The sequence below is a fragment of the Epinephelus lanceolatus genome, chromosome 18 (assembly GCF_041903045.1).
Source record: "Epinephelus lanceolatus isolate andai-2023 chromosome 18, ASM4190304v1, whole genome shotgun sequence".
Taxonomy (NCBI): Eukaryota; Metazoa; Chordata; class Actinopteri; order Perciformes; family Serranidae; genus Epinephelus; species Epinephelus lanceolatus.
The window spans coordinates 34799963-34813600 of NC_135751.1; the positions used below are offsets into that span (position 1 = coordinate 34799963).

General features: G+C 44.7%; 1 protein-coding gene across 4 annotated transcripts in view; it reads right to left on the bottom strand.

Moving 5' to 3' along the window:
- The window catches only part of LOC117269017 (RNA binding protein fox-1 homolog 2-like), an 80443-nt gene that overhangs the window by 45614 nt on the left and 21191 nt on the right, over positions 1-13638 (bottom strand). The window contains exon 1 of one of the 4 annotated variants that reach the window (XM_033645835.2): positions 9797-10264. The exons of the other annotated variants lie outside the window; for them this stretch is intronic. Within the exon in view, the coding sequence (XP_033501726.1) occupies positions 9797-9949 (153 nt within the window). The 5' untranslated portion in view covers positions 9950-10264. Of the gene's footprint in view, positions 1-9796; positions 10265-13638 lie in introns of those variants that run through there. 4 annotated transcript variants of the gene reach the window in all.

A 13638-nucleotide genomic window follows, 5' to 3' on the forward strand; every position in this document is an offset into this window, starting at 1 on the left:
AAAAGGACCACCCAGAGAAGGACCTACTCATGCATACTATCTCACCTCACACATGCACACACACAAACACAGGCAGCAGCAGTTGTGTTACCTGAGACACCATATGTTTTCCCATACACGGAGAGGATGAGGGGGAGGAGAGGCCCTTTTTTCACGGCAAACCTTTCAAGCGTGCGTCTATGTCTGTCTGACTCTAACCACCCAAGTGAAGCACACAGCAGCCACAGAGACACAGAGTGACAGCCAAGTGGTGATGCTACTGACACTCATCAATCATGCAAATTCATAACAATTTATCTACTGGAAGTATCCAGCGCCCGTAAAGTTGCCTGGCTGAGGACAAAAATACTCTTTACGGCTTCTTCTCCCTCTGCAATCCGTCTCTTTTCTTTTCCTGTGGTTGGAGAGCTAAGTATGCCTGTGTTCAACCCCCCCCCGCCTCCTTTTTCCCCTCTTCATACTTGCCTGCCACGCTTGATGAAAGCCAGAGGGAGAGATTTTTTTTTTCCCCTTTTAAAACCACCGACACCCGCCCCTCAAGTCACTCAAAGCCTCTACTGCACTGTCATGTCCATCAGAGCGTAGGCCGCAGCCCATCTCCTTATACGGTCGACTCCATGTAAAAGCTCCTGTCTCTCCTTCCTGACTGCGGGCCAATCAGATTACAGAAACGCTGTTCCTTAGAGATGCATCAATAACTCAGGACCAGAGGACACATGGATGCTTATTTGGCAGGAAAATGTTATGTTGAAGCTCTCAACACACTGCAGGGAGACACGCTAGTATTTTTAAGCACGGCCCCACACACCACCAAGGCCTGAAATTTGGTGGCCGAAGTACATTCTTGGTGGTCCAGATGCAACCTGAAGTAAGAGCAATACAGACAAGGCAACGTAACACAGCCTTCCTTCACTGTGACACTTCAATAACTGAAAAGACATTAAAGGAATGAAGACATACAGCATAAAAATAGAAAACTCATGTCACAAGATCGTCCAAAATGCATGTGCAAAATTCATACTTTTCAGGAAATGGAAAATAAACACAGCAACGTCAAAGTTGGCATTGTGTCTTTATATATGGGCTGATACCTACAAGGTTTGTGACCAGCGCATGCCTAGACATAAGTTTTTTTCAGTCCCTTATTAGAGAGGCCACATCCAAGGCAGTAAAGCCCCGTTTCCACTGAGCAGTCCAGTACGCTTTTTTTCCCGTTTCCATGGTGAAAAGTTGTGGATGGTACCAATGGAACCATTCCGTATTGTCCCCATTTTTGGTCCCCCCTCTGTTAGGGTACCTAGCACACAGCTCTAGTACTAAAAGGTGGAGCTGTGGACACTGCAGTCTCATTGGTCAATAGAGGATGGTCACTCTGCTCAGGGCTGAGCTGTGTCTCATCCACTTTTAAAGCAGCTGTGGTCTGAGAAAAATAATTTAAGTCACTGGGCCTACTGCCAGTGACTGTCTGTTTCTAAGACCACAAATACGACAATTGGCTAGCTAGCGCACCCCATGATCCCTTCGCCTCACTCCCCGCCGCTAGGAGACTATTTACCGGGAGGAAATTGGGCAGAAGCTCCAGTGGTGAAACATCAAAAGCGGCTGTAGCCAAATTCAGCCAGTGCAAACCCCAGCAACTTGTAATATAAACCTTCATAAAATGTTTCTTGAGTAAAGAAAACGTTACTCATTCAGAAGTCAGACAAAATCATCTCGTCACCGTTAACCTTCAGCTCTGCTATGCGCAGTACCAATGGTATTCTATTACCGCACTTAATTCATTCAATAGAGGCTATGTTTTTTTCTCATTTTAAAATCAGTGTGACCCTCCCTCCCTTGCAGGACTCTGTCTGAGTCAGTCATGTCTGCAACAAAAACATACAGACATTGTGTCCTTCTAACCATTTAATTCTCACTTCCATTAATTCCTACATTTCCGTTGTTTTGTTTTTTCATAATCCACCTCATGTGTTTCTGGTTCATCTCTAAGGCACGTTAGCTGTTTACTTCAGTAGCCCCAACATATCAGTAGCTAGCCAACGGCGTCTACTGTTTGGCGCTTTTGTAGAATGTTGAACTAAAAGACACAATCGGGATGTTTTTGGAACTGTAACGTTGGGTTAGCGAAGGCTTGCAGGTGATTTTTTTTTTTAAACCTTTATTTAGACAGGTAATTTCATCGACACAAGCCACTTTTACACTGACAGATTTTCCACGAATGTTGGGCCGCTTTGCCGGTAAGCTGCGAGCGTTTAGACACACAGAGCCGGATTGGCGAGTTGATCCAAGGTGCCCAATTTTCCTCCCTGTGGGGTAGTCATATTGGCAGAATCTTTTTGGTTTAAACAGAACAAGGCGGCCTTCCGCCACGGGAGGGGCTGTTGATGACGCCGCACGTGCGACCCACTGGCGGTGGAAAAACAGGAAACAGCTGATAGCAGGAATGAGCAGCTAGTAGCAAGAGGGAAACGCAAACCTGACAGACACTGTAAAGATGAGCAACCTCCTTGTCCTCGCAAACGAAGAGGCCATTAACCATCAGATGACAGGAACGGTGAAGAACGGGCCAACTTACGAGAGTTTCGCCGAAGGACTGACCAGCCGCGGCTTCCCTCCCACATCACTGTTTACGTCACACGCTGAGCTACACGCTTTGTTACTTGCTCACGCCCCCCATTGCCCCGAAAAAGGCACATTCTGTATAAACAAAAGTAGGCAGGCGGCATTTTGCTGCACTCCCGATTTTGTTTTTATACTGCCAATGCTGAAAAAAGACTGATTGGGCTTTCCTGCAAACTCCTATCTAAAAAGGGCTACAGTCTCGTTCTCAAGAGAGGCATGATCACATTTGGTGGCCGACGGGGGATTTAGTAACTTTTTAAAGGCTGCAGTCAATGAAAGCAACATAGACAGGCGTAAAATTTCCCTAAAATCAAAAAGTGCCATAATGTGAAAACAGGGATTCTAAACGTTTTAATTTCCATTTAAACTGGAGACAGACGTGATGCTGTCTGTCAGTGTCAGCAGCTCTGTGGCTGTGCTGAGGTCTGTGACACACAGCTGGGCTGTTTTTGACAGTTCAGATCATCATCACCATAAAGATCGTTATCATAATCACACTGACAGCTCTGTCTACACTCTGACTCACCTTGGGCAGGACAATAGGACCTGAAAATAAAAAATTCTTTGCTCAATTCTTTTTTTCTTTCTTCTGACAAATCACAACAGAGCAAAACATATTTTGAAACGTAATCATTAAAAAATAAAACTAATAGTAGGTTGTTTTTCCAGCAGAAACGTGGCTTCCCTGTGAAGCAACAGAATAAAAGAACAGCAACGCTTGCAAGGCTGTCATCATTTTATTGTTCTGCCAGACAGCTGCTAATAAAAGAGCAACAGGGGAAAGAAGACACTCGACCGTGCCAGATGTTTTGGGGAACTTTGTGTTATAACTGTGCATAAAGATGATGGTTGTTAGAGTTGCAATGATCAGTCAAATCAATTGGTCGACAGAGAAAATTAGCCTGCAATTATTTTGATAATCAAATCATTGCTTTTGTTATTTTTCTAAGCAAAAATGCCAAACATTTCCAACTTTTTAAATGTGATTGTTGATGTTTTTTGTCGTAAATTATAGTGAACAGAATATTTGGGGGGTTTTGGACTGTTATTGGGCACAACAACATATCTGAAGAAGCTCCCATGGGCTTTGGGATATCAGGTAATTTCACTGTTTTCTGCAAATTTTACAGGCAACACGATAAACCGAGAAAAAAATCCGCTGGTTAATTGATTCTAAAAATAATCTTTGGCTGTAGCCCTCACTGTTATAGATTATAAAATGCAGGGTAAAAATTGTCTTTGAAAAGGGGTAATGTAAATAAAAAGAAGAGTGCATCTAAATCAAAATATATAAAACAACTAACAGAAATACAATTATAAAGGACTACAACTGAATATTAGGCTTAAAGGTCCAGTGCAATTCAGGGGGACATATTGGTAGAAATGGAATATAGTATAATAACTATGTTTTCTTTAGTGTAAAATCACCTGAAAATAAGAATCATTGGGTTTTTGTTACCTTAGAATGAGACGTTTATATCTATATCTCTTCATTTAACTGACAACTGAAGCATGTCACTGCACAATCCTTGATAAAGTGCAATAACTAATGATAATAAAAGTTTCTGACATGTTCAGGCAGATACACTCTTCAAAACATATGCAAAGAAACAGAATTAAAGGCCACCTGTCTTCAACGTGCCAAACAGCTACAGAGAAACCCTGATTTGTAACATGAAACTGCTTCATTTTGTGTTTTTACCAGTTTAAATCACTGGGTTCCCTTGTTTTTGACAGGAGGAGACCTCTGTGGATAATTCAGCTCCCAGAGAAAACCTCCTCAACATCTGGATTTTGAATTATCAGAGAAAAGGGTGAGCACACATTAGCAATGGGTGGGCGAGCCAGCTGTCTCCACCATGCCAAACAGCGTCAAAGAAACACTGATTTGTAACATGAAACTACTTAATCCAGTTTTTCTACAGGTTTAATCACCTGGTCTGTTTATTTTGGAGAGGAAGAGACCTCTGCGAATAATTCAACTCCCCATAAAAACCTCCTAAACAATGAACACTGAAGGAATTCTAACCGGGTGACGTTTCAGCTGGTTGCAATGTGCAATCCTCACCATTAGATGCCACTAAATCCCCCTGAATCTTACACATTGAACCTTTAATTTAGTCAGTTATTAATATATTCTAGTGAGGCTGAGTGCCAGCCTCTCACAGCTGTTAGAGAAGCTGGTAAATATTCCTGACTGGATGCAGACAACCCTCTGCTTAAACATGATCTGAATGTTTCTGCTAAAAGATAACAAAGGGCAAACTCAGTTCAAAGACACTTAATGTTGCTCTAGTTCTCAGCCTCACCTTGTTCGGAGGTGTGTTTCATGTGTCAGGGTGTGACTATCTCTTTAACACTAATGAGATCACTTTCTTTCAAATCGCTCATATCAAATCACTGACTGACATTTACACTTAAGAAATTTACCCGACCAGAGAGCGCAACAGTAGGATGAGCTTTTCACCCTTCACCACCAACAGTCCATAAAACCAGAACTAAAGATAACACAGACAGACGTTAAATGTTTCCCTGGGCTTGCTGCACTGCCAGTCCTGCTAGAGGAATTGTAAAATCCTGCATTGCTAATTCTGGATTGATGCAGCAAGGTGGAGGAATTTGTATACTGCTGTCACGACTTCTGCAGGAGAAGTTTAAATTCAAAAGCCCGTCAGCGCTGTAGTGCAAGCTAGGCTACAGTGTGTGCACAGGTGCGATGTTACAGTGCTGCTTGTCATGCAGGAGTAGGTATCCTTAGAGATACTGCATACATTTAGGGCTCTACTGCACCACGACTGTGCATCGCATCACTTGCAGTGTGCCTGTGTGTGTGTGTAAGCGCGCTTCGGTGTGAGGTAACATGTTTTCACACCTTGACCCACTGCGTACAGCCCCGGGCGGTGGCGGTTAGAGCAGCATTAGCGTTGGACAATATCATCACGGCTGTATGGACAGAGGGAGAACAGTTAACCCTGAGGTAGAGTGGTGTCACACAGTGCATTAGGCCACCACTACTGAGGAGTGTGCACTTGGGTTCAGTGTGTAAACTGTGGTAACAGGTGAGACTGTTTTTGTTCAATGGGAAGTCAATGTTACCTGTCACTTTCTACTGTGGGAGAATGCGAAAATACCCATAATCCCACAGGGTAATTATAATGAATAAGCTAAACATGCTGCTGGGTGCACTGAGTGTAGTTTGTGTTGTTCTAACATGACATTCGCAGCAAAACACACAGGTACCTGTCAATTTGTTGCAGCTTTACAACTCTGTCCATGTGTGTGCAGCTACACTCCTACAAACAGACGTGCACACAGCACCCTGAGGCCAGCAGGCTTGGGTGTGGATCCCTTGCAAATTCCTTGAAGGCCTGTTGCTGTTCACTGGCTAACCGAGCAGTCTTGTGCAGATAATATGGGAGGTGGAAAAGTTAGGCAGCCTAAATACTCAGATGCCACTCGCCGCCTTGCAAACAGCGGCTCGGCTTGACACCCCTCATCATGGGCTCAGCACTAAGCAGGTGGGGGATAGGGATGATGCAACACCTCCGGACGTCTACAAATACTCACACACAGGCGGACGCGGGGATAAGATGCCTGTGCGCGGAATGTGCACCAGTGTTTTCAGACAACAAGTAACACTGACATGTTTTTGTTGAACTGTGAAATGAAGAAAGAAAGAAATGAAAATAGGCCGGCTCTGTGCTGATGTGGCATCCTGCCGCAGTGATGACGCTGAAAGTCTAGAAAATCAAACAAAAAGTTTTCGGAATCAGCAGCTTCATTACGGAGCATCCAACCCCAACCCAATGTGAGAGGATCCACACAGTCCAAAGATCACATCCTATCTGGAACCTCTCAGCCTTATCAAACATAGTTAAGTCAAGACAGCTGATGTCACTATCAGTCAAGATTTTTTTTTAACTATAATAACCTTCTTTGCACATTGTCGCTTTTCAGGACAACGAAACACATCTTACACATCTAATTAAATTCATTTGATACATCAATCAGCTCTGAATTCAAGGTAGAGTAAGGTGAGGTGTCCTGCACAAGTCACACTACAGATTTAGCAAACATGGTGGGAAACAAATAAATGCACTCCTGCACTGTGATTTCTCTTTTAACAATATTTGAATCTCGAAATTGATAACTGAAATGTGGAGGTGGAAAGAAGTTGAGGCTTTTATGGTGGTAATCTACAAATAACTGGACATCATATCTGTTTCAAGAAACACAAAGCTGAAGCAAGAAAGCAGAAAACGGCTAACAGTCTCAGGACAGACCTTCAGCTACTCCCACAGCAACCTGGAATTCAGCCACTCCTCATCGGACTGGCAAACTTTCTGCTGCTGCCGGTACACAGATAATACCCAGTCTGCTGTGAACCCCCGGCGCTAAGGCTCGCACTGGCCTTACCGAGTGCATCTACAGAGCTTCCTGTCCTTGCTGTGAATAGTTTCCTGGTAGAAGGAAGTGGTGGAGGGAATTTGGGGTGCACGAGGTAGCTAATTCTTGTCTCATTTGTGCTCTGATAATCAGAGAGAAACAGAGAGGGAGTGGGGTGAGGGGCTGGATCAAACAATTCACTGCCTGCAGCTCTACAGTGGAATAGCCATTTTAAATACTAATAAACCAGATAATCATGTGTGGGAAACACTGCAGGAAGAGCGAAATGTACCAGTGTAAGAGGCCGTACAAATGCTGCGTGTTTTGAACCATCAGATTCATTGTTTTCAATATAGATGCACAGCAGGAGCGCTCAAACGCCAGAGCGACGCCATTGCGATGCACACACGCTCCCAAGCCCCCATTTTTCAGGGCGTGACAGCTGCACTCTGAGATAAAACGAGTTCAGCTTTTTGAACGCAGCAGTGCGCACCACATGTCATGTGACAAGGAACAACCAATCACAGCCGACAGACATCTTTCCCTTATTCTGTAAATATTCAGTCTGATAAAAACGGAAAAGTTGATCATGTTAGTGCAGGGTTACCCAGAGCTTTAAATCGGTCCCATGGACGAGAGGCCTACACACTTATAAAAAGCGCCTTGAAGAAGATCAGCTCTGCACTCAGGATTTCAGGTAAATAGGCTATATGAGGTTGAGGTTTGAGGTTGCTTAGCAACCTCAGACGTGAGTCATCGCCGCAGTAGTGAAAGCTGGCTCAAAAAAGGCACAAAAGTAGTGGCCAGTGCCTGACCTCGCATTTTCCAGGTGGTTAAAGACGCGGCATGTGTGCCCCTAAGTTTACTTCAAAAAAACATGTACATTTTAAGGAAGCCTTTAAGAAGATGTATTTAATATAGCCCCTTTCACAGGGCAAGGTCACAAAGTGCTTCACTGGAATAAAATTGTCATAAACTAGGCCATAAATCTGTGCAGATGGACTGACATGAGATGTGCATTGTTTTTGGAAATATGCCTCATAATATATACAGTCTGTAGAAGTGCATGATTCAACTGTTCGCATGGTTTAGTGTTAAAAAAAGTAAACAAGAACTCGAATACTGACTTTGCAATACTGAAAATTGCAAGACATATCAAATTGGCACCCAAAATCATGATAGTATCAAATCAGGAGATAAGAATATCGTCCAGCTCTATTCAACAGGAACTCTTATCCACACTGTACCCTATAGTATAGCTATGTTTCACCCAAAATAGAGAACTGCACCATAAAGGCTTATGGAGGACAGTGTGACTGCTGGTGTGTCACCTTTAAAGTGCATTCCCACATGGAACTAACGCCCCCACCCACTAACACCCTTCTAGTTACTGCCGCCATCCTCCATTTGGCGTCATTCTCTTTGAAGAGGAATAATGTGTTTAGTTTACAGCTGCTCCAGCCTGCAGGGGGAGGAAAACAGAGGGAGGGGAGGAAAACAGAGGGAGAGGGAAAAGAAAACAACAACCTACACCTCTACTTCACCATACTAAAGTACACATGTAGGATGGTGTCACAAATAAAAGAAAAATACTCTACAAAGTTACACAACTGTCTGTCCTTTGGATCCTGAGTATAAACACTGCAGTGATTACTGTTATTGAGAATGTCAATATCTGTTTGCTGTCGTTCTGTGATGAGGCTGCAGGTCATGTGTCCATGCTGATGACTCTGAAATCCTACGATAAGTCAAACGCAGGCAGAGGGTCCGTTACCAAAAGACTGCTGTTGCTGTGTTTTCATTAATAGTATCTCTGTGTGTCTGAGTTTGTTGTGCCACAAGAGAGGGGGGTAGTAAAGTACTCCTGGCAACAACTGGTGTGTGTGTATGTGTGTGTGTGCGCGCAGTAACAACTGTGCCTTGGCACCTGTCTCCCTCAATCCAGACACAGATGAAGTTTAAACTGCATGGACAGCTTGGATGACAACGTTGAATCGCTCGACAAAATCTCACCCTCCACCCTCTGTGCCTGCGACATGACAAGACACATACATATGAAATATAACATGACACTGTGTGCAGTCAGCATGGCGAGAGCATGCAATGGCAACTGTACATGCATGTCAATGCGGCAGTGGTTGCTACCTCATGTCTCCAGCTCCCCGAATCCCAGCGCCCCCCTTGAGGCCCAAAGGAACCCGAGACCAGAGAGCGGGACATGCTAGAACAGAGCCAGAGAACAGCTCTCATCCTCAGGCTGTCTCTCAGCTAAAGTAGCACAGACACGCCCACCATATGCTAAGAGCAGCCTAGCACACATCAACTCTGTAAACATAACATGCTGCAGTAACTGTTTTAATAAAGTCACAAAAACACTGTCGGTCTGCAGCATCCAGCTCGACTGATGCCTCTCTGAGTGCTGTCTCCACTCCAGTTAAACAAGCAGGAAATGTTGCATCAGTGTGGTTATGACCCATTAGCATGATTTCTTCCGAACAATTAAAGATACTTGAGTGCAAAGGGTTAACAAGTGAAAGGAGCAGAGCTGCAGGGACAAGCCCTGCTGTTACCCTGATGCCCTGCCAACTATCTGACAAAGGCCTCACCTGGGCCAAGACACAGCAAACCAAAAACAGGCCATACGATATACAGCACCTCTCACTGTTTGATCACGCCAAAGTAAACTGATGAAACTAAATCATTAATTATCTGGTGATGTCTTCGTCCTGGTCTCGCAGCTCTCCACATGTGCACAGAAGTTGTTTATAGAAAGAAGCTGTAAACTTACCGGCAGCATTGCTTGGTAGTACAGCCCCATCATTGTCTGATCTAGAGGAACAACTGCTGACCAGCTCTCCACTTTCCTTCTCCTCTCCCCTTCCCTGTGTGTGTCTATTCCTCCTCCTGTTCCTCCTCTCCCCTGTCTGTGCTCTAAGACCATGAGCTGACGGTGGCTTCAGTCCACGTCTGTCTCACACATTCAAATTCTCCCTCGTTCACTCCCCTCTTCCTCCTCCTTCCCTTCGCCGGTGTCCCTTCTTCCACTTCTCCGGCACGCAAGCCTCGTCTGCCTGTCACTCTCTGCCTCGCTTTTTCCTCCGTCTCCCCGGCCCTGCTGCTCTGATCCCCCTCGGGCCTTTCTGTCTCTCTCCTCCTGACAGCCTGAGTCTCTTCTCTCCTGTCTCTCTCTTCTCTTTGCTCTGCGTCTGTCATTCACACGCTCGCGTTACACGTCCTGCTGCTGCTGCTCCCCCCCTGCTTCCTCTTGTTCCCGCCCCTCTTTTAAAACTTTCCCTCCCTCTCTCGGCCTCAGTCCCTCCTATCCATCAAAGCATCCATCCCTCCATGTAGCCATCTAACCCTGTTTCTGGATGGAGTCAGAAAGCTGTTGTTGCTGTCTCCTTAAACCCCTGGAGAGAGAAAAGGAACAGGAAGAAGATGCTGTCTTCTTTCCACGCACTGGCTGCCTGAGAGCACAGAACACGAAGGCGACCCCCACTGCATTGCAGCTTTTTTTGATGATTTATTTATTGCGTGGCAGCCTGTCAGCTCCAAAAAGCAGCGGTAGGTAGGCCAGTCGGTAGACAGCTAGGTAGCTAGCTGCGTGGGTAGGCTCCTAGATCACCATCTCTCTGCTGCAGCTGCCTTCATCACACAGATGGAAGTCTCACAAAACTGAGGGAGCACCAGCCCCAGTGTCTAAACCTCAACCTGCACATGAATCTGTACTTCGCTGCATTGCGCCGTTTCCTTCTGGCTCGGGCTCAGATCCCTCGCTTCCCACCACTGTATTGTTAGGAGGCGCTTAATTTGCAGAGATGAGAGTGCAGTTCCTTGCACCGCATTTTCATATGGGAGGGACTGAACTCTGCGGGAAAAAAAGCCATGATGCCAAGCTTTCAGACATCTGCTGAGGCTGGCTAGAACTGGGTCCAGAGGGATGGAGGGATGGAGGGAGGGCAGGGTAAGTGATTGGAGGTGGTGGTGATGGGGGGAAAGGGGCAAAAGAAGGGAGCCGGGCTGGGTTGGGGGTGGGGGTGAGGGGGGGTGGGGGTGGGGGGGGCAGAGGGGCAGTGGATGGAAGCGAGAGATAACGGGATAGAGGGATAAATGGATAAAAGGCTGGGTGAAAATAAGAGCCAGGGATGACAGGATTAGGGCTGTAAGTGAGGAGGATGAGAGGATGAATAGGGGATGATCTGAGGATTAAACACACAGACCGAACACTGCGATAAACACACGCAGTCACACGCACAAACACATAGTGTACACAAAGATGTGCTGTGATCATATTCATGCTGCTGCACTTTGGCTAACACACAGACACACACACACACACTCATCAGCTAATTTAAACAAAGGCCTGCTCCTTCAAACACAGCATCTAAAGATAATCAATCGCTCAGTCTTAACTTATCTATAGGAATCATCCACAAGATGTTCAGGAGAATTCTAATTAACCATGTGAAGGTTCTGACTGGCAATTACACTCAGGCTTCATCTGAACTAGGGGTGTAAATCACAGGTTTCAGCACGATACAATATTTGCTGATATCACAAAGTCTGCCATGACACGATTTCGATTTGATTCCATTTAGGGGCCTGCCATCAATATGAGACGATATCAGTAAATATCCTTATTGTCTTTGTTTGAATGTTTAGGAAGGAGGTGTGCTTGGACAGAAACGGTGACACACGCCATGGGAATTTCAAAATAAAGGCATTTCTCTTAAAGATGATAATATGTATCAATGTTTTCACTTTACATCAATGATACTGGATCATTGTATAGATGTGTAGATCTGGGTCGTTGTATTTTTACACCCCTAATCCACACACCCACACTGCTACGGCATTTTGGAACACCTAAAACTGAGACCTCTGAAAACGCTGCTGACACTGTTTTAGTTTGAAAACCCTCGAGTTGTGTTTTAGTCTGGCTGAGCAGAAATGAAGACAAAGACATTCACGTTCTCTTCCCAATTGGCTCTTATCAGTCACAACATTTCAAGTTAAAACATTATAGTTTTTGTGATTTCACCCTTCTTGTGTGGGTAACGTTACCTCTTTGCCGTTTTCATTGCTCCCTCCGGCAATGGCTTATAGTCCAGGCTAGTACCGGTCTTACATGTCGCCATATTAGCTTTGTAACAAGGGGTTACTTTCAGTAACAGTTGCGGCTCTTTGTCGGTCCATGCAAAGAAATCTCTGCTCTTACTTTTCACCATCTTTCTGTAATCAAGCAGCCAACTACAAAGTCAACAATCTCTTTCCTCCTCACACCAGTACATGCATGCCTAAGTGTATGCTAATGGTCATGTGATATGCGTTTTCACATAGTTAATATGTAAGGAGATTACTTCTGGAACCGTGCTAAAATGCTTATGTGTACGGAGTAATTGTACGGATGTGGCCTTAGATACTGTATTACCTTTTCCACCCAAATTAGCGTGTGTATGTGTGTTTTTAAAACGTGGGAAAACCAATTACAACGTTCCTTTATTCCCCATTTCCGTGGCTTCCTCCAACAATGGATAATAGTCCTGACCGGTACCATTCTGAAATGTCTTAAAGGTTTTTAAAACACGAGAAAAATAAGCGATAGAATGCTTTCTCATTACCTGCCCGGTAAAAAAATGAATATGGCGTGTAAAATAAAAACACACCCGCCAGTGGCCGATGGAAAATTCTGAATTGCATGTGGGTTTTTTATGTGCTTCGACCATTTCTGCCAGCTGTGTCAGACTACTTTGACTCTCGCAGCTTATTGTACGTGTGCCGGGAATGCATGACGTCAGCTACCGGAACCTGCTTCCCAAGCATTCTATGGTAACTTCTGAGCATGATGTGGTGACACATTCCTGGCGTGAAGCAACCGCCAGAAAAGGGGGGAAACGAAGATGAACATGTTGGACTTGGACAAGAAGAACAGACAGTTAAACGGAGTACAAATGTCGCACAGCGTTTTATTGAAAAATGGAAACTACGACGAGGCTGGCCAGCCACGGTCATGGCTGAATTACAACCCCCACACCAACACGATGAGCTGCAGCCTTTGCCGCAAGCACACCAGAGAAACACAGAGGACAGGGTTGGATTTTCATACTAAAAACGTGAGGTAATTATTTGTAGTCAAACAATGTATGATTTTTTTATTTGGCTGGTGAAAAATATGTATGGCCGGTAAATTTTTGGGAGTCACTGGCCAATGGCAGATGAGATAAAAAGTTAATTTTACACCCTGCCAGCAGCTCGGCTACATGGCTCTGCAGCAGAGAGTATGGCTTTCTAATTTTTTTTTGTTTCGTTTATGTTGTTGTTTTTTTTGGATGTGTCACTTTTGATGTTAGTAAACGGTAGAAAGCAGCATGGAGGCCTGCGAAAATGTTACACTGGTTACTTCTTTTTTTATGTCCATTATTTGTCTGTAGTTTAAACTTGGTACTGACTAATTTTAAACAATGTTTGAGCACTGCTTTGATGGAGGCAGACGGTAGTTTGTGGCAGCACTTTCCTCCATCGCGCCTGCAAAGGGGCTAAAATTAGCACATCCACTCGGGTGTTGTATTCATCACTGTCGATCTAAGCCGATTGGAGCTGGAGCCGATAAATAGCTGTGACTACTGTCGA